This window comes from Lygodium microphyllum, chromosome 19, assembly GCF_053477565.2.
Source record: "Lygodium microphyllum isolate KBCC chromosome 19, Lygodium_microphyllum_v1.1.10, whole genome shotgun sequence".
Taxonomy (NCBI): domain Eukaryota; kingdom Viridiplantae; phylum Streptophyta; class Polypodiopsida; order Schizaeales; family Lygodiaceae; genus Lygodium; species Lygodium microphyllum.
The window spans coordinates 36,312,232-36,337,048 of record NC_141153.1 but is presented as its reverse complement, the minus strand read 5'-3'; the positions used below and the strand labels follow the sequence as shown (position 1 = coordinate 36,337,048).

The window sequence follows — 24,817 nt, the reverse complement described above, 5'->3', positions numbered from 1 at the left end:
TTGTGAGCTACATGTGATCAATTTCCATGCATTGTTTCCACTGTTATTGCTTGAATTAGGTAGAAATATAGTTTATTGCTTAATTAAGTGAAATTTTAAAAATATTGCTTTAATTAACAATTACAATATTTCAATTGTGAATTCCATGTTTAAGAATAGAATTGGCAAGTTTCAAGGCTATAAACTTGATTTTGCTTCTCTAGCCAACATTAGCCTATGACTAATATGAGACACACAACCTATTTATTTCTATCACATCAATCAATGGCTTCAAAGAGTTTTACAAGAATAAGAATTTTAATTACCCCTAGAAACCAATTTGCAATACTATTGTTGTAAAAGCCAATTTCGATCAAGGACATATCTAAGAATATGGATGGCTTAACTAGCCTAGCATAGGGTTAATGACTAAGTTTGCTTCTTATGCAAAACTTATTATCTGGTCCAAGTACAAGTATATTAAATCATCAAGTGCATGAAATTTAGATTTGGGCATGCTTTATGCCTTCCCAAAGGGAGATGACGGAGTCTAGGACATATCCTTCTTGCAAGGGTTTTGGCAAAAATGTTGTAAGAAGAGATAAGCTAGGGTAGTCTAAGAGCATTCGTCTCCGTATGTATTCCACCTACACCTTGCATGACCCATCCCTAAAGACCTCAAGTCAACATCTCTATCACTCAATTTAGAGGAACTCGTCTTTTTAGCTCAAGAAATTGAAGGCATGTTTTTTAATGCAAGCTATAAAAAATGTACAAAACAAGGAATAAAACCTTCATGAAGTAAAGGAGGAATTGAGAATGTTGATCGTCAAAATGGTTGAGCTCTAGAATAGGGCTTTGTCCAAATTGCTCAATGTGACATGTTGACCTCTAGATTTCAATCATATACCCACAATAACTAATCTAATGGATAGATTTAATTGTGCAAGGGATGTTTACAACTTCATTGACTATTATGATGGTATTGGGCTATTGCTAATGAGCAACATGGCAATGCATGAGGGTTGCTCCTAATAGTAATGTAATACAATAGATATTGACATTAGACTTGACACCAAGGTTGACCTCAATGTATTGAAGCTACTTTTCATGAAAAGATTTGTCCCATTACTAAAAATCTAGTTTTGTGGTTGAGCTTGTGAGAACAAAGCAAAGTTTAGGGGGATAATCCATGACTAGGTCACACACATGAGCAACATCTCAATGATGAGACACCTTGTTCATATATTTCATTTGAATATTTGTGTTAGGCATCAAGTATACTACCATTTTGCTTTTCATTACTAATCTAGTATAACAATACTAGAATCGCATCATCTATCTTCAAGGAGGCTATATGCCTAGAGAATTATCTACTTTGGAAGAAGTAAAAGGGCTAACAAGAAGACAAGAGCTCAACCTTATAAAAAAATGAATGGGGCAATGAAGATAGTTCAACTTCATTTGCAATTTTTAAAAAAGGAATCCCAAGAGATCATTGGAGCTCTTGTGACCTAAATGACAAAGTTAAATCAATGAGAAAGGTTGCCCACAATTTAATGGAAGGTGCTTCTTATCTTGAATGCAAAAGGAACCATACAAAACATGCCTTGAGGATGTAAGAAAGCCTAGAGTGGCGAGGCAATGACCTTCATCATTAGATACATCATTTTGTAATTGTTGAATTGTAACATAGTACAATTTGTAAGAATCTAAAGTAGCTTGATTTGCAAGGATGTAGGTATTTTATTTTACAATAGTAATCATCTATTTAGACTTAAATGCACAATTTATTCTATCAGTAGTATGGTTTGCAATTTGCATCATAAGGGTAGTGCCCATGACATGTGCAAACTATGCACAAGTTAAAGTGTGCTCATAATGAACTTCATTGTCCACGCAATGAATCCACGTGATCCTTTATGAATTTTTGCTATTTGCAACAAAAAGGCTAGCTATTTCATAGGTTCTAGACATAAAAATGTTTCACCTATAGTTAGATTTTGCAACTAACCAATTTCTTCAATTTACAATCTTGGTTGCATGCAATGCCCCCCCAAAAGAGCATCATTTCATCAAGTAGAATCCTCCTTGAAGCACATGTATAGAGCTACACCTATGATTGTGTACATGGAGTAAGAGCCTTAAAAACAAGCATTTGAGTGGAGTGACACCAACTAGAAGGCGTTTGCTTCATATTTTCTAGTTGATGAGTTGACAACCCTCTTGGGCGTCCTAGGAACATGTGGCTACTTATAGGATTATACCCAATACTTGGACAAATAGATCAACTATGAAATGAGCTATTTGTAGTGTATGTTATTCACATATACTTCATAGACCAAGGCCACTTGAATATCCACAAATACTACTATGTGTAAATAACATTTTCTCCATTATTAATATTAGCACTAGAAGTAGTTAGGAAAGGAATTTATAGTGGCCTCCTACACTAACAAGTTAATATCAAACCAAGTACCTGGCCAAACAATCCAACATGATGGTGTGACTTGACACAAAATATTCGACCCTACATTGAAGGAAAATGAGAATTTATCTATGTTTCCCAAGTATCTTAGAGGCCTTGTATCCACATTAACCACTTGCCAAAATCCCATTTTGACCCTACTTTGTCTTGCTAGTCAACTCATACAAAAACCAGGACTATATTGATTGCTAGATGTCGAAATCCATGGCTTGCAAGCTTCACGTAGAGATCTAGGCAAAGATCCTCCATCCATTTTGTTATTTCTCCCCCCATTAACTCTTTACAAAATGCAAATACCCTCCATTGTAACCATGCAACTATTCAAATCTTACAAGGACAAGTTTTCTATGAGCATCATCAATTTCCGATAACATGAGTGCCCACAAGTACACTAACCAACCTTCACGAACACATGCAAACAAATCTAGTCACTTTGGAAATTTTTTATTTATTGGCTCACAAATGTATGACATCTCTTAAGATAGCTAATCTCATTGCCAATGCCACCCTACATAGCAAAAGCCCTAAGATTTGTTTTTAAGATTGATGATTTTACAACACATCTTGAGACCTCAAGCTCTAAGTGACCTCCTACACCAAGAAGCAACTTTGAATCTATGAGCACACACTTCGATAGTCTAATGTGTCATTTCAAGCTACATATCCATGCCTCTTCCATCACCCAACTAATGTAAGATGCCATGCAAACTAGTACCCACACATGCTGCAAAGCATCCATCCAAGCATCACAACTTGCACTATGGACCAATCTATATTGAATGGGATCAACTTTATATGCCTCTAAATTCCCACAATTTGCCACTATACTTTGAATGGCATTAACATTGCAACCTCTCAATCCTCATAAGAGTGAGGAGACATAGTAGAAAACCAACCCTTGGCTCTTGCAATAGAAACGAATGTTTCTTCCAATGGAAGCACATATAAGCCTCCAAGCACTATCCCATTTCAAGGGAGGTTTTTGATATTGTCTTCGTGAAATGTTGTATTGTCTTCAATGAATCAAACTATTGTATCTAAGTGTTTCTATGCTTTTAACATAATTTAACAATTTTTGGGACTTTAATTTATTGGGCTTTAGTACTTGTATTGAGTATATTACATATTGCCTTAATCATGGCACATAATGAGTACAAAGCCTTTTATAGCAACCTGTAATAAGAAATATAATGATATTAGTTAAACATAAGCTTTGAATCTTTAGATGATTAATATCAATAATAAGCATAGGTGCTTGCTAGACATACATCATATGATGCACATGCTATATTCTAGAGAAATACAATGCATGTCTTCCTTCCCTTAGTAGTTCACACTCCCTTGAATCCTTAGATGTACAATATCTCACCTCTTTGTATTTATGGTCCCCCACACCACCCCCACCTCTCTCTTCGCCCCCCTCCCCCCCCCCCCCCCCCCAAGAACAAAAAAAAGAAAGAAAAAAAGAAAAAACACAATCATTGAATTGTAGTCAAATTTTTGTGTCAATTGTGGGTTAACCTAAACAGGCAAAGTCACACACCTAGTCTCAGATAAGTGATAAGAAAGTATAAGAAAAAATGATGACCTAGAGTCCACTTTTTTATTAGTTTTATTCCCATGGTTGATCACCTAGTGGTGCACAGATCAGATGTTGTATGTGCATGTAGTGAACGTTGAAAAGTCCCCAAGAATAAAGAACTCTACAAAAGCTTCATAAAAAGTAAAAGAGGATTTGCATGACGACATGAGACACAGAATCAATTGGAATCTAATTATTAGCAACTAATTTATTCCAATCAGCTTGAAAACTGGGGGTCATGGTCATATGTATCCTTCATAGGAGTAAGGGAATCAAAAGATAGAATGGAAATATTATGGATACTTGTATTACAACTAACAATTCTTTATCATAGGTGGAATACTTCAACTTAGAAGGTTTAAGTTTGCAACTAGAATAGGCTATGGGATGTAAATCTTGCATGAGGACAGCTCCTATTCCTGATCCACTAGCATCAGGGACTACTAGGAAGAATGGTCAATTAAAATCAAGTAATTGCAAGACAGTGCATGTGTTAATTTCAACAAATCAAAAGACTTTTATTGGTTGACAGACCAATGATACACAACACCTTTCTTTAACAATTTCATCAAAGGCAATGTAAGCAATGAAAAAAATTTCACAAAATTTCTATAAAAACTGGCAAGACCTAAGAAAGAATGTAACTCATGCATATTCTTAGGGATTGACCAATTCAAAATTGCCTCTATCTTTTTAGGATCAACACGAATGCCATCAGAAGAAATAATGTGACCTAAGTATTCAATTTGGGTTTGGAAAATTTCACTCTTGTCAGGGTTAGCATACAATTGATTCTCTTTCAATAATTTGAAAACCAAAGATAGATGTTCACAATGCTCATTCTCATTCTTACTAAAAAACAATATATCATTAAAGAAAACAAACACACAATTTTGATATTTTAAAAATATTTGATTTATTATACAACTGAATGTAGTTGGTGCATTGGTCAAACCGAAAGGCATAACAAGAAATTCATAATGATCAAACTGAGTTCTAAATGCAGTCTTAAAAATGTTTGGTGTATCCAATTGTACTTGATGATATCCAAAATTGAGGTCTATCTTGCTAAAAATAGTGGCTCCTTGTAGTTTATCCATGAGGTCGTCTACCTTAGGAATCGGATATCTATTCTTAACAATGATCTTGTTTAGGGTACAATAGTCAATGCATATCCTATAGGTATTATTTTTTTTCTTAACTAATAGGGTAAGTGCGCCAAAAGGAGAACTACTGGGTCTAATGAGTCCTTAGTTCATCAACAATTATTCAACTTATGCTTGGATTTCTTTTTGTTCAATCTAATTGTATCTATAAGGTGCTTTACATGGTGGTTGAGAACTTGGGATTAAGTCTATTTTATGGTCTTCGGAATGTGTAGGTGGTAAACCAAGTGGTAAGTCGGTAGCAAAACAATCTTTAAATTGTGAAAGAAATTGTGTATGCCTAGGATACATCTGATTTTTCTTAGCTTCAATTTCATTTATCCATACTAAATATGATTTGCTACCTTTTCTCAATGCACTTTTAGCATGTGTGTGAGTAATCATATAAAAATTATCAAAGGTGTGTGATCCATGTAATGTGATTTGTTTTCTGTTAAGATGAATTTTCATGGAAAATGTGGAATAATCTATGTCAGGATTATATTTGTGATGCCAAGGCGTTCCTAAAATAATATCACTAGCTTACAAAGGCACAATCAAGAAATTTCTATGCTCAACATAATCACCAATTTTAGTTTCTAAATCAAGCACTTCTTGTGTACCATTGTATCTAGTGCCTAAGAATGAAGCCTTTATGCGATAACGAGTTAGAACAATAGGTAAACTCAATTCATTTACCAACTTTGTAGAAATAAAATCATGCATGCTTCCATCATCATACAAAACAATCTTTTATTGAGCATGCACAAAATATTTCATTGTTAATAATGAATTAGGATTTGGCATACCTAGTAAAGTATCTAAAGCATCACTGATCTTCAATAAAGCCTGGCATATCTTCATGGTTCTCACCATCAGTTGCTCCCAAGTGATTGATTTGAATAGCTTTCTTCTTGGATTGACAGTTCATTGCTAAGTGTCCAAGTTAATGACACTTGTAGCAAACCATAGGTTTTGCTTTGGAGACATTATTAATAAGGGTTGGAAATTTGGGTATGTTGGGATTTGGTTGGAGAGAAGGCTTAGGGTTTGAATTTGTGTTGGATGGTAAAGTAGGAGGTCAATTCTAGGGTCTACGGAAAGAAGAAGGAACAAAGCGATTTTGATTGAATCTTCGAAAGTTAGAATTAAATTGCTTTGTACCAAAGTTACCATTAATTGAAAATTGTTGCAGTCACTTTTCTCATCCACGAATTTCATCCTCAGCATCATGCACTAAAGAAATCACATCTTCCAAAGTCTTTGCTTGAACACATTCATTTTTGCATAGAAGTGACCAAGCAAACCAGTCATATACTTGCACTTATGGGTCGCCTCATGAACATCTTCAAGCATTCGAAGCTAAAGTAAGGCACTCCAAAAACGCTCAGTGTATTGCGGGATGAATTCACAATCTCATTGTTGTAGAAGATCCCATTGTTTGATAGTTTTTTCATGGAATTGAGGTGGAAGAAAATTCTACAAAAATTTCTTTTGAAAGGCTTCCCAAGTAGATGGACAATCAACACTCTTGCGGACAACAGTCCACCATAATGATGCTCTGTCTACTTGATGGTTAGTGACGCATTTAATTTTATCTTTTTCAACATATTGCTCTTCATGAAAATAGTATTCAAACTGACTGATGAAAGCAAGAACAATATTGTCGTCATGTTGCCAATTAATAGTATAGAATTCGAAATTTATTTTACTTATCTTAGCCTCTTTCTTGAGAGATTGTGCATCGAGTGTCGCATCAATCATACGTCAAATAACATCTTCAAGTTGCGCTCCATCTTGATTGATAGTGGATTGTTGAAGTGTAGCCAATTGTGCTTGCAAATTTTGACATGCCCTTCGCTCTTCTTGAAGTTGCATCATGATTAGATCCAATTTTTGCTCCATAGTTGGCTCTGGAAAATCAGCTTCGCCCATTAAATCATCCGTGTGATGATTAAACATCTTGCAAAAATCTCAAACAACCTTACACACTTGAAATCTCCTTAGAAGGATGAGAGTAGCTCAAATTTGGGTTTACAAGGCTTGCTTTTTTTGAAAAAAATGGCTTTTACGATCTTGCTTTTTCTCGAGTACGACAATTGGTAACGATCTTCTTCCAAGCAAAATAGTCTTCCGTATAGATTGCGTGTGATAGTCCACTTGCTGTGAATAAGCTTTGCCAAGTTGCAAGTGGGACCAGAGGCTTGTTGGAGTTTCGAAATGGATTTAGAAGTAACATAGTGCGAACACCCACTATGGAGGAGATTGTAGATTGAATTTTTAGCCTTTAGTAAAGCTTAAGAAATTTAAGCTTTTTTTAAAAGCTTAAAGAATTTTTGGAATTCATTGAGAATGGCAGCACGTTCTAATCGAAATCAAGGCATTGAGTACATCCTCATGCCGCCAATTGTTGAATTATGGAAGATTAAGTCTTTCTTAAGCTTTTTAAGCTTATGAACTCCAAAGTTAGTTAACTTCTTCTTTGCTTCTCTATTACACAAAATGACTTACAAAGGAGCTTCAAAGGTGGTCCTCTGTCTCCTAGGAGAGGTCCTTCGCGATTTGAGAGTACAGTAGGGGGTTCTTCACCGCTAGAAACATGTCGGTATTGTCCGTTTGTCACGAGACAGCCCATAGAGCCCATTAATTCAAGGAGCTTTGCCTTCACGTGAGATGGTAAGCAATTGGAAGCCCTTAATCTTAGCTTCGCTCTGATACCACTAGTGTGCAGATCGATGCGCAAATCAGATGCTGTATGTGCCCGTAGTGAACGCCGGAAGGTCCCCAAGAACAAAGAACTCTACAAAAGCTTCATAAAAAAAGCAAAAGAGGATTTGCCCGACGTGAGACAAAAAGACCAATTGCATGCAATCTCCCCCCATGCCTTATGTGAGCGCTTCACAAGGGATGTATTTATAGATTTATTTATCTCTAAGCTAAAAAATAGCCCTATTAAACCGAGCACCTATGCGCATACAAGTTAATAAATGTTTGTCGAGCGCTTTAATGAATAAGCACGTTTAAATAAATATTGGCGCCACGCCTTTAGCTTTCCAACACCACCACTACCTACTCTACGCATCAACTGAAGTATTCACAATTGTTAGAAAATAATAAGATAAAACCCACAAAAGCGAATACCTAGCAATCTTCAACTACAAAATAATTAAATAGGTTGGAACTATGTCCTAACCTTAATTTAATTTAAGTGTGTACTCTAAACTCATAAATGTCCATTAATTTTATATGTATTTTGCGGAATTACCTATTGTGGAATCACCCACATGCACATTAAATTAATCTAACACCCGAAAAGGGCAGGCATCCCCGTCAAATTCTCGCACAAGGAATCCACCTTGTGTACAAGGCCCGATAAATAAATATAGTTTTACAAAACCACCGAAAAACCTCACGGAATCCACTGTGAATTAAAAACCTCACAGAATCCACCGTGGAATATGCCTCCTGGCATCACCTAGTCCCCACATTCACTCTCTTTTCATTAAGTTATATTATCATTTTGCACATGAAACTATTATTTTCATTGTATAATACTTGCTTATTTCAAGAGATGGCCAACCTGTCTCATCATTCTTTATCCTTAAACATGGATTGATAATGTCACCTTCATTAGTTAAACTTTAAGAGAACTTTCTCCTAAGCCAATACATTATTAGATGATGGTACGGTGCCTACTCAATTTTCTCTAACTCAATATCCAAATTGCTACCTAGTATGACATGCTTCAATCACATTTATTCGTGTGATTCTTTTTATCACTATCATCACTTGGTTGCACATTCAAATGACAAAAATTTTCTCTTAAATTAACCAAAATAGGTTGAAGAGCAAAAAGAGAGAAAATGCTCTACCTTTGAACTTCATGTAGCTGGACCTAGGGTCCTCAAGTATGTGACATAGTTGAGAGCCTCTCACTAGCTTGGTGTTGGAACCAACACCTTTAACGCCTCTTTTGCACAACACATATGATACATTGAGTATTGGACATAATTAGGGGGTTCACACTACCCTATTATTAAGCCTATCACTTTGACACATTGCCTCCATGAACTCGTTCCCTTTTCTTTGACCTCAAACTAGCCCTTCAATAGTAAGATAGATGGTGCATGACAAGAAGCAAATGGGAGGGAGAACGAGGAGCATGATACCACCAAGAAGAGTGATGGAACACTACAAGGTGAGTATTCATTGAGTTCTTTTGGTATCTAGAGAAATCATATATCATCAAAGGTGTGCAATAGAGTCTGAGCTTAGTTTGAGGTAAAAAATTAGGCACTTGAATGTGCTTTGCTTTTGGGAGCATTAAGATAAACGATCTCACAAGAATTCTGCATCCCATGCTCTAGTTTTTGGCTTAGCTTGCTTGAGAGGAGTAAGTAGAGAGGCTATATGTCTGGCTATATGTCAAAGTTGAGCGAGATTGCACTTTAGAGTGCAATGCTTCTATTCTAAGAGTACTTTACATGCCACATTGTAAGAAGTGCATCACCTACATGCTATTGAATGCTTTACTTTATAACTTTGAACTTCACACTCAATTTGCCTTTAAATCCTCCTCTTTTTTTATTCTTATATTGTAATAGCTTTAAACTAAATAACAAGTCTTATTTGGTGGTGTGGATAGGTAGGCATTGTACCCCAACTCTTGTTTTGCCATTCTTCTTGCAATTTCCAACAGAGTAGCCTCTTTGGAGACTCTCTGAATGTCACATTCTAGTCTAATATCTCTCTTGATTTTCATCAAATAGTAAGTGGAAGAGTGCATATATATAATCATCTAGTTTAGTAGGTGGGCTAAAATCAATACCTTGAGCCTAGTTACAATTATGGGACTTTCTTGCTGCAAATAAAGGTAAGTGATATTCATATCATGAAATTGAATAGCTCCCAAAAACATGAAGAACACATTAAGTTAAAACCACATAACAATGTGAAAGGCTTAGTATTGTTGTAACAAATTATTAAAAAAATGGAAGTGAAAACTAAAAGCTAGGCATTCTTTCTTCTCAACCCTCATATCTTGAAAGCATTGAAAAGTTCGATCGATGTCATTGCATGCATCTTCCAAGGATATCCATTTAATATTGGTATTGATATAGGTATGTTTGCTAAAGGTAAATAGTTTTCCTCTTGTATACCTTTCCCCCTTTGTTAAGAGATTCAAATGTTCAAAATATGCTTTGAGCTGGCGATTCATTTAGTCATTAAACATCTCTAAAGAGTATTTGGTGGTTTCATCATGGCTAAGTGGTAGCAATACATCGTTGACTTGTTTGCAAAAGCTCAAAGTGTGACAGCATAAGTCAAGGCTCAAGAAATATTTTTTGTTGAACCGTGTGTACATCCCTGTGATTTCACATTGAGGAGGATTTTGGATATTCGGCTTAGCTCTGGTGTTCATGCACTTGGAATTTTAAAACCAAAAGTGTGTCCATTTGGGAATATATTTTTCCTTCACGCATGATTTTGAATAGGTTTTTGTGAAGGTGGAATTGTCTCTGAGATGAAATGAACTCATCTTTTTCTAAACACTAGCAAAAGTACCAAGATAGATTTGCATTAACGATGTCATTAGGAGGACAAATGAAGGTTTAGGTATGCCAAGGAACATGTGCACTAATGCATGTGATGCACCATGGTATATGTATCCAAGACATGAGGTGCACCATGATACATGAAATGCATTCTTAGCTTGCAATACCACTTGGATACTATGATAAGGAGTGATACCTTAAACATTTGGTGTGACACACATGCTAGCTTTTCTTTGTGACAATGACAATGAGAATCATAGTAAATAGAGTCTTGGGTTGCTATGAAGGTGTTATTCTTACAACATTAATGCATAGAATAGATAGAAACAAACTTGTCACAAGATCTTTGAACTCATGAATGGTTCATGTGTTTTAGACATCCCAAAAACCATCATAGAGTTGGAATTATGACATACAATGTTGGAGTTTTAATATGAGTGGATGGATTTGACCACATAGGTTTTGTTTCAGTCTTGTTGACGTTTGAGTTATGAGAAGCTAAAAGGCATAACTTTGAGTAAGGTGGTGTGTGATGTGGCCTAGGTGTAGCCATTTAGATGAGGTGAGGTCTCACCAGAGGACTTGACACACATAGGAGAGGTGATAGGAAGTCACTTGAGGGCGATCCTTTGAAATGTGTCAATGGCATGTCAACCTATGATATTAGGCAATCCTTGATGTTGTGAGTGACAAAAAAGTGTTGGTTCTTGTATGATGTTAAAATAGAAAAAAATATAAATTAAATTCAAATCAATATCTTTGATGTATGTTGACCGATGGTGGAGCATGAATATGTGCCAACAATGAGCAATGATACCTATGCCCCTCTTTCAAGTGTGACTTGTGATCATAAATATGAAGGTATAAATTGTGTTAACAATGTTTTCAAAGTAAAAACCTCAAATTTAGAATAGGCTTAAAACGATCAATTTCAAGGTTCAAGAAAGTTTGCAAAGATCATCAATACATGAAGTCACTCCTCATATATATTGTTGGCACTTGCGGTAGTTAAGATAGTGCATTTCATCCATGCAAGGATGACTCTAGACTTGAATTACAAAGTGAAGGAGTTTTGGCATACTAGTTTAGCAAAGGGGATGTACCAAAATAACACATCCCTTTTTTTGTATTTATAGGCTTACAAGTCGTTTCCATGTTCCTTTAGTCTTGGTTTTTACCATTGCATCAATTCAATAATCAATCATTGCAAGTTATGAATTTAAGTTGGTCAATTTTACTTAGCATGCTTCACGATTTTGCATGTAGTTGACCTCATCAATCAATGACTCTAAATGTTCTTTAGTTATCGATTTCTACAGGGTATAATGATCGTTGTCTATTGGTCGATTTTACTTAGGATGCTTCACGACTAAGCTTGTAGTTGACCTCATCAATGACTCTAAATGTTCTTTAGTTATGTCCTGTTGGGTGGGTACAATGCTAGTGACAAGGATGGGATGGATAGATATCCTTTTGACACGACATCCTTATGTGAAGCTTGAAAAGGGGGACTGGGCAGGAAGGGTACATATAAAGCTGATTGCTAGATCAAAGCGTTTGGGTTTAGGTGGGTTATGGAAAAGGCAAGCAAAGCCTAAAGGTAAAAGGAAAACTAAATGGGGCAATGAGGCCCAAGTAGGGTAGCTAAAGAAAGGCGAGAGGACTGATTAAGGTATTTCGATAGAGGGAAGGAATAAAAGTCAAGGTGTCAACAATAGTATGTATATGCATGCTTTCGGTCATTTCTACAGACGCGTCCAAATGGGTGTTTGGGCGACCGTAGAGCGGGGGACTAGTAAAAGGTGGACACGTACTCAGGTTCGGTGGTTTAGCCCTGGGCGTACACGTAGGCAGGCTCGGTGGTTTCGCCCTGGGCGTACACGTGGACTCCTGCTCGGCTTTTTGCTTAGGACACAGACCGGCACGGTAGACTAGGGCAGGTAGGACTCTTGCAACACAGCTAAGCCTACTCCTGCGCATCTCCAGCACCAGTCCAGCACCATCATCACCATAACCATCATCATCATCATCCTCATCATTCACTTCCCCCTTCCTCACCTTCATCGTCCTCTCGGCTTCCCCGTTCCTTCTCCTTCCCCGCTTTTACTGTCTTTGTCTGTGCTTCCAATGTGATAACAGTTCACCAGCAGAGACGTCGCAGCAACGACAAGGAAGAAGAGCCGAGAAGCCAGCACGTGTCGAAGATAGCAGGAAAACAGAAAAGGGAGAAATCAGAAGAAGCAGCAGGTGAAGGACCACTGAAGCTGCTGCTTTTGATGTGCTCCACGTGTCTGAGAGAGGGAATAAGAACGGCAGAGAGTGAAGGTGCAGAAGGACGAGAGAAACTTGCCGGGCTCTTGCTTTGGACGCTCTCCGAATTTAAAGAGAGGACGAAGAAGGCGACTACAGAGAACGGAAGGACGGTGCAAAAGCTGTGCTTCTGAAGCTCTCGGCCCTTTGTCATCCCTTTCAACTTGGAACAGTTTGAGGTAAGCTCACGGTTTGCCCTATCAAGCACGGAGCTATATAGATGGAATCCCCTTTTCAATGTTATGGCGGGGAGTTATAAGCCACACATATCAGCGAGGATGTCTTAATTTTGTTAAAATCATCAGGTGCTTTTCGCTGGTTTATGTCTTCGTATTGTGACATTACCTGCTTCTTCTGTGTCACGTTGTCTTCTAGATATGGTTCACTGGCAGCTTGCGTGTCATCTCGGCCGGTTCCTAATACATTTGTGTGGTATCTCTCGTTATGCTTTTCAGCTGTGCGTCTCATATATACTGCTTGAATTCTGTGTGTGAGATTTCTGCAGCTTGCATGTACCCCGACTTCCTCTCCTTGTTATATGAGTTATGCATGTAATGTGAACCAGTGTGTATCGTAGGTCTACAGTTGGACAGCCATTATTTATGCTACTTAGCTAGCACTTTGATACCTACTTCTTTGATGGTTTACCTTGTCCAAAAGTTTACTTGTTTGCGTACTATTTTGATTGAGACCTCATTTTGTAAGTATTAGCCTTGTCATGTGCAGCTTTTTGTTCTGTATCTACATTTTTCACTTCACAAAATTCAACGTGCATTCCTACCAGGTCTTGAGAATTCCGTTCAACTTTTTGCTTGGTCTGAACAAGGAAAAGGCACGTTTTCTGGTAAGTATGTTTTTGTCATTTGCAGCTTTTTGATCTGCATGTACCTTTTTCTCTATACAAAGTCCAATGTGCTTTTCTTCCCAGGTCTTGAGAATTCCGTGCAACTTTTTGCTTGGTCTGGGCAAGACAAGTTGGAGAACAATGCCAGTTGATTTAATACAAGATGCCTTTGGTATGGATAAGATAATACTTAGAGAGCCACAAGGTGCATCGGCAGAGGTAAATATACATTGAGTGTTGGTTATGTAAATGTGTACAATTGTCAACACTGAAAGTTGAAATGCAAGTGTGCTTAAGCTTGAAAAACCATGGTTTTGATGCTCAGAGATAGATTTTTTTTTGTCTTAGTGATTGGATTTTCACTTCTCTTGAAATCTCTTAGTATGAATGCTATGTTAGACTTTACAAGATCCTAAGGGTATCTGTTCATTAGTCAATGTCAAAAATGGTTAGCGTTTAGTCATGTGGTTTGGACGCTTTATCTTAAGTTATGTCAGTTGAAATGCTTGCATCGAGACCTCACCGAGTTGATGTCAGAGTGTGTGCATTGAGACCTTACTAAGTTGATATCAGAGTATGTGCATTGAGACCTCATCACGTTGAATGTATTTGAAAATTCACAAGATGTGAATTGCTAAATTAGGATTGGCTTTCTATTTTCTGCTTATGTTGGTCTTCATGGGGTGCAGTTCACATGTAAAAAGTGCCTGCATACTGGGTGATTGGGAAATATATGCATTGCAATCATAGCTCTGCTTTCACAGAGATTGTGTTTTGAAGTAATTATTTCAAGGACTTTGAATGTCAAAATGCTTTCTTGTGAGTTTGATAGTATCGATCCTTTTATTTTAGTACTTTAGACAAAAAGACTTTACAGATTTGAATGTCCTCAGACTATTCCTCTGGAGTTGTTTTTCATTTTCTTGGATTCAAATTTCAACTAACATGAATTCAGGAAATTGTTTCTTATTTTCATTTGGATCCTCTACAGGTTGTTTCTGTTGCAATCTCTTTCTCTCTCTTTACAGGGCATGCATATTTCTGTTTTATTGTTTGCAATCTAATCTTCTCAAAATGTAGCACTACTTTTAAGTGAATTGACATCAGATTGTTTTGTGTTCGACTGAAAATTTTCTGCAGTACCGTACACAATTAGATTGTCAATTTAAAAATGTGTTGTTTGACCTTTTGGAGTTGTGCGCTTTGTTCTAAGATGCTCATTGAAATTTAACCTGTGTGAGACTCTCAGTTCCATATGCTGACACACCATATATTTACTAGTACATCGTTGGATCATGCCGTTCAATACAAAATCAGTTAGAAAAATGTGACCGTAGGTTTACTGAACATCTGGCAGATGCTATTTTGTTATGCAAGCATGGGGTTGTGATACTATTTGATGGTGCTATATGCATCTTTAATCTTAAATTTTGCAGAATCTGTACTTCTAGGAACTTTATTTGCAAGATCTGTGGTTGGAGATACAATCACCTGTATTTGTAGGAAGCTGTATGCTCAAAATTCAGTTTTAACAATCGAACAACTTGCATATTTATGTGTGTGAAGCTTATAGCAGTTTGAAAGAGTTTTGGGGTTCTGTTACATGACCACAATTTTCACACTCTTTTCCTACTGTAATACCAGATCCATCTCTCTTCAGGCTACTGTATGGCATGTCTTTCATTGGGTAATGTTTTAACTGTTTTTGGCAGATACATTTGTATGGTGGACATGTGACTTCATGGAAAAACAACCGAGGAGAGGAACTCCTCTTTATGAGTAGCAAGGTACTGTCAAACTCTCCAGTTATGATCTTGGAACATTGTCTTGAGAGTGGACTCAATAGTTGTGACTTTTCCAGGCCATTTTTAAGCCACCTAAAGCTATCAGAGGGGGAATTCCGATATGCTTTCCTCAGGTTGGTTGAATTGTCAATTTTAGTGCTTGGCTTCTGCTTCTGTAAGAGCATTGAGAAAGTAACAGTGTCCAGTGTGGTACATTTGCAGTTCAGCAATCTTGGCACTTTAGATCAGCATGGTCTAGCGAGGAATAGGCTTTGGAGAATTGATCCCAATCCGCCACCACCTCCAGTCAATGGCATCAAAACTTATGTAGATTTGATATTAAAACCATCGGAAGATGACTTAAGGATTTGGAATCATGTGTAAGTTGCATACTTTATTCCTGTAAATCTTGTTTGACATCATTGAACTTCCACAGGTCTAGCATCCACAGTTTTGAAGCTTTGTAATGAAGTACAAAGTTATTGTTTTGTTACTCATGAAGGGTCTTTTTAACAGGTTTGAGCTCAGACTGCGAGTAGCCTTGGGAGTTTCTAACCTCACCCTCACTACGAGAATCAGAAACACAGACAACAAGCCATTTTCCTTTACTTTTGCTCTGCATACCTATTTTTCAGTGTCAGACATAAGGTATTTACTTTTTCACTCCTAATGCCAATAATGTAATCTGTCGTGGTGGTATGCATACAGTCAGTCGTATATCTTAGATTGGATTTCCCTTTGACGCATTAAGCACATGTATTAATCTTTAATGATCTACATGTATATCATACAAGTAGCAATGTATGCATGCATGTGTATGTTGTAAATCTTCGGGAAAGCGGGTGAGACCTGGCTCTAAGGGAATGGATGTCTCACCTAGAGACATACTTGAGTGCATTAATGGAATGGAAATGTGTGCATGTGTGTGTGCGCTTGCACGTGTTTTTCAGTAGTGGATGTCTCACCTTGAGAAATGCTTGAGTGTATCATAGTCGTTTATTTGATTAAAGTATTTCCATAGGAAAGCATGTACTTGTGTTATCTAGTAGTGGATGTCTCATCTTGAGATATACTTAGAGTGCATTAATTCGTGTTATTTATATGATTAGAGTATGCTTCCACAAGGAAGCAAGTACTTGTCTTCTCTAGTAGTGGATGTTCCACCTTGAGACATATTTGATCAATATAGTTCCATGAGAAAGATGTTTGTATAGTAGTACATAGGGTCTTTTTTATGGGAAGGGGAGGTAGAGAAGACAATGGTGATTGCAAACGGTATGCAACTTAGTAAGGTGAACTAAGTAACGAGTCAACCTTGTGGCTCACAATAGGGTCTTGTGGTTGTGAAGGCAAATGAGATAACAATAGAGGTACATGCAAGACAAAGTGGATACTTCTAAAACATATTCAACCCTAGGGTAACATTCAGGTTGTGCACAAGTAGGTGTGGGAAAGCAAGCTAGGTAGTCTAGGGGGCCTTGATAATGATTTAAGTAATGTTGGATCAGCATAAATAGGCTTGGAAAAGCAAGTTGAGGAGTTTTGGAGGCCTCAACCATAATGCAAGTAATGAAGTATTACAAATTGAGTTTGAAAAGGAGATTGAGAATCTTTAGCTCTTGGTGCACCTTTACTTTGATACCATGTAAAGAAGGCACAAGGAAATCCTATGATTGCTTTGATACCAGATGCAAATAAATGGTAAGGTTTATAGTGTAGACTACAAGTGGTATGGCTGTTGGAAAATAACGATAATGAATGAAGTCGGAAATGCAGAATGAATGAATGGTGAATCAAATCTAATGATGGTACAATGGAGGCCCTTTGCCCTGACTTTGGGAATAGGGCCAAGGGATGAGTCATGGATTATGCATTGGCAGATTGACCCAAGATCATTGATCTGACTGATCAAGTGCCAGCACTTGTGAAGGAATTTGTATTGTGGAGGGGGTGAAGCATAATCCTCCAGTAAGGAGATGTTGAGGAAATTGGATGAAGGTGGACAGCAGCAAAGGTGGCAAAATGCAATCCTCTATAGCTGTTGGTGATGATGAGGATGATCTCCAAGAGCAGCAGGAGAAAAAATGAAATTGTCTCCTGATGGAAGGACTTGTAGCAAAATTGCAAATATCAGTTGGCTGGAAATGTCTCGAGGGGCAGCAGCAGCAAAAGTGGGAGCCGTGTGCTGATGGAAGGACTTGTAGCAGCAAAAATGCAATTGTCTGCTGGCTGTATATGGCTTTCGAAAGTCTGCATGGGCAACAGTAGCAATAATTAGAACTGTTTGCTGATTGAAAGAAACTCTAGGAGGTAGACAACTGCTCCATAAGGTAACTCGCAGGCTGCAACAGGAGCAGCAGTAGAAGATGCAGCAGTCACTGAAGATTGGTGCCTTTGGATGCACGTGCAGGTGGGTAACAGGTCACCAATGACAGCAGTGAATCTGAGAGACAGAAGCTTCTAGGATGCACTAAATAGGGTAGAGCAGCAGCACTGGTTTCATGCATATAGAGCTGGGAAAAAAATAGGTGGGAGCGAGAGAGAAAGTAGGGATGCTTGCAACAACACACCTTTCATAGGAGATTTTGGTGGGTTTTTCTTGCTGTGCAAAATCCTTTTAATAATAAACAAAGCTATGGAGCTGAATTGAGGAGCAATAATTAAGCATTAGTGCATGTAGATTAATATTTAATGCTAGTCTTAATTTTGTTGGCTCAATAGTCGAGCCATTGGATTTCTTGATTATGTTTGACTAGTATAATTAGTCACTCTTTTTATTTTGGAGAAAAGAGCTCTCTCTTGCTATCTAGAAGCATAGATCATGTATATTGTATAGTATGTTTATAGCCCACCATTTAATGGAAAGTGGGAGGAGCAAAGGAAGGGCAGCATTGTTGAGCCATTGGATTTCTTGATTATGCTTGACTAGTATAATTAGTCACTCTCTTTATTTTGGAGAAAAGAGTTCTCTCTCTTGCTATCTAGAAGCATAAATCACGTATATTGTACAACAGCTTCTTAGCCCACCATTTAATGGAAAGAGGGAGAAGCAAAGGAAGGGTAGCATTTTGATAGAAGACCAAGACAAGGCCAAGTTTGAGAGAGCGAGTATTGTGGAGCTAATTGATGGGCGGCATTGATTGTGAGCAGGTGATTGCCCCAGTTTTAGCCTTAATATGATTATGGTCAAGGCATGGAGTTGTCATTGTTCAAGAAAATGATAAGGGAGCCTAGGATCTTGGGAGTAGAGGCGCCTTTCATTTGTAGGCCTCTATAGGATGTGGGTGGATGACAAGTTTTTTTGGCACTACATGCATTGTATTTAGACGAGTCACAACTCACCACACTGTGCTGTAGCCTGCCTCTTTCAAACGATGCACCACTTTTTGAAGATTTTTATGAGGCTTTTAGCCAAATTGTGGAGCCATATTGAAGACATTGTTAGAGTCATTCCTTGGATTGGCAGGTTGCCACGTGGCAGCAATTGGACTTCATTAGTCGGCTGCAAACTGGGCATTATTTTCAACCTATAAATAGGTTGTGTTTCCAGCAATCTTGGCAATTTGTCTCACAGATTTCAGCCTGCAGACTACAGAGATTGCTCTTGGGGCTGACGGAGATTGAGATCCTCGAGGTGGAGACATACGCAGATATTCTCTCTGCCCCGTGTATAATTCTGCATCCTTATACGGCGCTCTTTGTTGCAGGTTTTTTGCGTTTCATTGTCTCTTTCTCTCTATCTTCACTCTTTGTCATGGTCATTTGCTTCCGCATTGCTTCACTCTGACATGGTATTAGAGCATTGAAGGATTGAACCTATTTGAAGAGGAGTTTTCAGCACAACACAAGGCTGCATTTTCAGCATTCAAGTGCGAGTAGGTGGGCTCCGCATCAAAACAAGGCTGAGATGAGCGTGGGTGTGTGAGAAAGGAGAAGATTTGTCGAAGCTGTTGCTGTTTTTGCTATTAGAGAAGGAAAAAGGCTGTGTTTTTGGCCTTTAAGTACAGATTTTACCTTTTCATTGCCTCTGGTGGGTGAAAAAGCTTCACTTTGACATATGGTATTAGAGTATTGAAGGACTGAACCTATCTGAAGAGGAGTTTTTAGCGCGACACAAGACTGTTTTCAGCGTTCAAGTGGGAGCAGGTGGGCTATGCATCAGAACAAGGCTGAGGCGAGCATGGGCGTGTGAGAAAGGAGAAGCTTTGCTGAAGCTATTGCTGTTTTTGCTGTTAGAGAAGGAAGAAGATTGTGTTTTTGGCCTTCAAGTGCAAATTTTACCTTTTCATTGCCTCAAGGCCAAGTGCAGATTTTACCTTTTCATTGCCTCCGGCAGGTGAAAAAGGAATGGAACGAGTGAATCTCAGCCCTAGCAGACTGTATTTTCATAGTTAGAGAGGGTTGCTTTTTGTGTTTTGTGCAGGCATTGTTGGTGAAGATGAATTCTGAGGTTGAGACAAAGTTTCAGGTGATCATGGATTGGAAATTGCCCATCCTACCTACTCTTCCTCCAAATCAAAAGCTCGAAGGTGAGAACTACCGCATCTAGCAGGTCATGATGCTTGCCATATTGGAGTCCTATGATTTGCCGGAGCTTGTTACGGAGGCTATCAATTGTCCTTCGCGAGACGAGTCCGGACTCTCTTCTAGTGAGAAGGTAGAGTTGGTAAAGGCTCAGGCACATTGGGACAAACTCAATGCTTGCATTCGCTCGTTTTTATTTCTCTCATGTACTACAGTTGTTCTCTCTCATATAGAGCATTTGATAGTGGCTAGGGAGATATGGTTGGAGTTGGATCAGATGTACAATCGAATGATTGTCATGAAGTGAGTTTCTTTGGAAGTGCAAATGAGGACTATGAGTGTCAACAAGTCATCATCCATGTGGGAGCATATCAACAAGCTAAGGCAGCTTCAGATGCATGTTCAAAACGCAGGGAAGGTGATCACTTCTGAAGACATGGCGATAACTCTTCTTTCAAAGTTACTGCTTTGTTTTAGTGGTTTTTATTTTGTCTTGATTGCTTTAGGGCAGTCTAAGGCTCTTCGGTGGGAAGAGTTAGTTCCTATGGTCTTTGACCAAGAGGAGCAGTTAAAAGGAACCAATGCTTCGAAATTTGAAGCTTTGGTTGGTCAATCCTCTCAAAAGAAGGGGAGCGACCAAAAGAAGGAAGACAAATCTAAGAAGGACAAAGACAAAAAGTCTACTTGTCACATTTGTGGCAAAACAAGTCACTGGAAGAAGGATTGCCGTGACAAGGAGAAGAAGGAGAAATCTTCAAAGGATGCTGAAGCGGTGGTTGCTCCCTCATCAGCTGCTTTAAAAGAATGGTTAAAATTTATTAATTAACTCAGAGTTTGGGGCTGTTTAATTAAAGCTAATTGTAATTCAGCTCAACATGGCACAGTTGTGATGAAGGTGTGGTATTGTGAGTCTTAATAACATTAATCTAGCTGAATCCTTAGTACTGTTTTGGTGTAGTGAGGTACGAGTGGAAGGATTGGAAACACTAGACTACTTTGACAATCTGCAAAACAGGCAAAGGTTTACTGAGCAAGGGGATGCAATCACATTTGATGGAGAGGTAAATGTATATCCTGGCCTGTGCACGTATTATCTGTCCACTGAAATGTACTAAATGTTTTCTTGATTTGCCCATGCTACCTCTTATGATTGTTTACTTTAACTGTGTTTATAGGTGGATCGGATTTATCTAAGCACACCCACGAAAATTGCCATTATAGACCATGAGAAGAAAAGAACATTCGTGTTGAGAAAAGAAGGGCTTCCAGATGCAGGTACTTGATTTAATGGCTTCAGAATTTGTGAGCATGGACATGTGTGCATGGATGCATGTGTCTGGACTTAACTAGTAACATTAGTTTCACCAGAAAAGCCGAAAGAGAGAGAGAGAGAGAGGGGGGGGGGGGAGCGCAGACCCAAATGAAATTTCCACTGTTCGTTTCTGTCTGCACTTGCATGGTGGTGTTTGTACATATAGATAGTCAAGATGCACATATATACGGATGACACTTCAAGGCCTGCATGCTATGTGATATATGTGTGTCTGTACATACATGTGCATGCACTGTCTATGATGCATGTGTATACATGATTGTGTATTGTATTATGCATATGCTCACCATTCGTGTGTGTATGGGTTCTTTAACACCTCATATTTATTTCAGTGGTCTGGAATCCCTGGGATAAGAAATCCAGAATGATACCCGATCTTGGTGATGAGGATTATAAAGGTATGGTTTGTGTTGAGGCAGCAGCAGTTGAAAAACCTATCACCCTGAAGCCGGGAGAAGAATGGAAGGGTCGGCAAGAAATATCAGCTGTTTCTTCTAGTTACTGTTCAGGACAGCTGGACCCATACAAGGTTCTTCATGGATAATCCCTAGCCTCGAGTGAGTAAATTAAGTGCTTGATGTGGCTTCTTTGATGAGCTGTCCGGTTGGCGTCCTGCTCAAGGATTTGCAGTTTGGCATTATACCATTGTAGCATAACCCCTACTCTTACTTTCCATTACTCCAGCATTGTTCCTGTGAGTGGCATTGTTTTTTGTGCCCATTCAACAGGGAAAATGATTTGGGAGCTTCCTGTCAATTGAGACAGCGGGATGGATTTACACAGTCAAATGGGCATCTCAGACTGCAGTAATGGGCTGCAAAGTACATATATTAGTTGTGCTGTGCAGCTGTGCTTGGAAGTGGGAGGCGGTTACAAATGGAAGTTCACTCGGGGTGAACTCTTCAGATCATTGTGCAAGCGCGAGGTATGGAATGTTGTGAACAGTATTTCACCCAGAGCAAGCTTTTGAAAGCTGATCTGAAATCAATGCATTGGTATGATCCTCTTCTCGAATATGCTTGGCTATTGGCATATATATATGTCTCTTTCACATAGCCAGTGCAGTCGTAAAATAAGGTAGTTGCCAAGTTGATTAGCACCAAAAATGGCGTAATGTGGGTGAAGACTGCAAGAGTGTAGGTTGGTTAAAGTGGTCGGCAAAATTTATGCATAATTTAGTGGGCCCTCCTTACGTAGTGATAAGTGAACTACATAGCCCGAGTTGTATATCCCGCAGGGATGATAACATATTGGCCAAGGTTTAACTCACTTTCCATTCTTCTCTCCTTGGAATGTAGGGCTAGACCTTTTGGTCGACATGCATTTATTTTAGCAATTGAGCCACACACACACACACACACTCTCTCTGTCTCTCTCTCTCGGTCAACATGCATTTATTTATGCATTTATTTTAGCAATTGAGTCAGTCACACACACACACACTCACTCACTCTCTCTCTCTCGGTCGACATGCATTTATTTTAGCAATTGAGCCACACACACACACACACACTCTCTCTGTCTCTCTCTCTCGGTCAACATGCATTTATTTATGCATTTATTTTAGCAATTGAGTCAGTCACACACACACACACACTCACTCACTCTCTCTCTCTCGGTCGACATGCATTTATTTTAGCAATTGAGTCAGTCACACACACACACACTCACTCTCTCTCTCTCTCTCTCACACACACACACACACACACACACACACACACACTCTCTCTCTCTCTCTCTCTCTCTCTCACCTTTACACACGTTGCTCTCTTTGTGTTAATGTGTATATGTAGGTTTGCTTTGAACCATTGGTTAAGTGTGGTTATTATTATGCAGGAGCATTATGTAGCAATCAGTGAATTGCATAGCTAAGTGGCATATTCCGTAGGGATGTGTTAATAAGTGGTGTATCTTGTAGGGATGTTAACACATTTAACCAATATTAAATTCACCTTACTATTCTCTCTCCTTGAGATGTAGGGCTAGACCTTTTGGTTGATACATTTACTTTAGAAATTGAGCCGCACCCCCCCCCCCCCCCCCCCTCTCAAAACACACACACACACACACACACTCTCTCTCTCTCATATACATATAGCTCTATATGTTAATGTATATGCTTGTTTACTTTGGATCCTTAGTTAAATGTGCTCGTGATTATGCAAATGGAAATTATTGATGATTTATTCATTATGTGAAAGGGGAGTCCTAGACTAAGGTCTGCCCACATAGGTTGGTCTAATCAAGGGTCATGGGTCACATAGTCATGGTTGGCCAACCTTGTAACTGACTCAGAGAGATTGAGTTGAATGTTGAGAAAGCCCAATAGACGAATGATGTACTATTTAAAGAGCATAGTAATGGGAAGATGGCAAAGTTGATTCTTGTCATTTGTCTTGCTTAAGTCAATGAGAATTTTACAAGTCTTTGATTGATTTGTTTCTTTCTTTTTGTCGTTATCTCGCTCAATTGAGTTCTTTGCTTTGTTGCTCTGATATTCAAAATGTTCAATATTTTAAAAAACTTTTGCAAAGAAATATTCAAGGGTGGCCTTGATGCTATTATTAAAACATGTTTGGTCATGTAGTAAAATATTGTAGAAAATCAAAGCGAGAATTAATGAGCTTCAAGCCTTACAAATTGAACTAAATATACTTGCAAAGCTTAGAGTGGCGTTGGGAAATGATTAGGCAAATGGATAATTGAGGCATACCACTTTAACTTACAAGCCTCCTTAGCTTCGACAAGATGGCTTATTTGCACAATAATGGAAGCAAATCAACAACACTAATTGATACATGAGTGCTTACTCATCTATAGAGAGAGAGTGTGAAACCATTGAATTTGGCAATTAAAAAAGCACTTTAAATTACAAACTTAAATGGTGATGAGTGGCATCTTTATGACTGTAATGTAGTAGCAACAACATAAGTGACATAAGTGGAACTATTTATTTTTATGAATGTTATACAAATCCAAGAATTTTTTTTCTTTACATTTGAATGTGATTGGCTTGATAACATACAAGTGTTGATTTTTGATATAAGGTCATCCTTCTAGGAGGTAAATCAATACAATTTGAGATGTCGATAAATGCTATGCCTATTCATTGCTACCAAATAGTCATTTGCAAAAAAGGGTAAAAAATATAATTAACTACTTAAGAAATACTCATAAGTAACTCTCCATCGAATCTCCTACTATTGTTTCCATTGAACATGGCATTAATACATTACACCATGCACCTTTAAAAATGGCACAACTTAGACATTT

General features: G+C 38.2%; 2 protein-coding genes across 4 annotated transcripts; both read left to right on the top strand.

Annotated features, from left to right (window-relative positions):
* Positions 1-12,721: 12,721 nt before the first annotated feature.
* Positions 12,722-23,907, top strand: LOC148019745 (putative glucose-6-phosphate 1-epimerase). 2 transcript variants are annotated; one of them, XM_087699889.1, is made up of 10 exons: positions 12,722-13,238; positions 13,844-13,903; positions 13,988-14,122; positions 15,616-15,690; positions 15,777-15,821; positions 15,910-16,067; positions 16,204-16,335; positions 21,170-21,272; positions 21,387-21,486; positions 21,877-23,907. In XM_087699889.1, exons 3-10 carry the CDS (start codon positions 14,045-14,047, stop codon positions 22,086-22,088), a joined length of 903 nt encoding a protein of 300 aa, XP_087556015.1. In that variant the 5' UTR covers positions 12,722-13,238; positions 13,844-13,903; positions 13,988-14,044; the 3' UTR covers positions 22,089-23,907. The 2 variants fall into 2 exon arrangements, with proteins under 2 accessions (XP_087556015.1, XP_087556014.1); XM_087699888.1 differs by having other exon boundaries at positions 12,726-13,238; positions 15,765-15,821; positions 21,877-23,906.
* On the top strand, positions 16,346-21,162 carry LOC148019746 (uncharacterized). 2 transcript variants are annotated; one of them, XM_087699890.1, is made up of 3 exons: positions 16,346-20,344; positions 20,457-20,629; positions 20,718-21,162. In XM_087699890.1, the coding sequence occupies exons 2-3, from the start codon at positions 20,470-20,472 to the stop codon at positions 21,035-21,037; spliced, it is 480 nt and encodes a 159-aa protein (XP_087556016.1). In that variant the 5' UTR covers positions 16,346-20,344; positions 20,457-20,469; the 3' UTR covers positions 21,038-21,162. The 2 variants fall into 2 exon arrangements, with proteins under 2 accessions (XP_087556016.1, XP_087556018.1); XM_087699892.1 differs by having other exon boundaries at positions 16,346-20,629; positions 20,723-21,162.
* Positions 23,908-24,817: the final 910 nt, after the last annotated feature.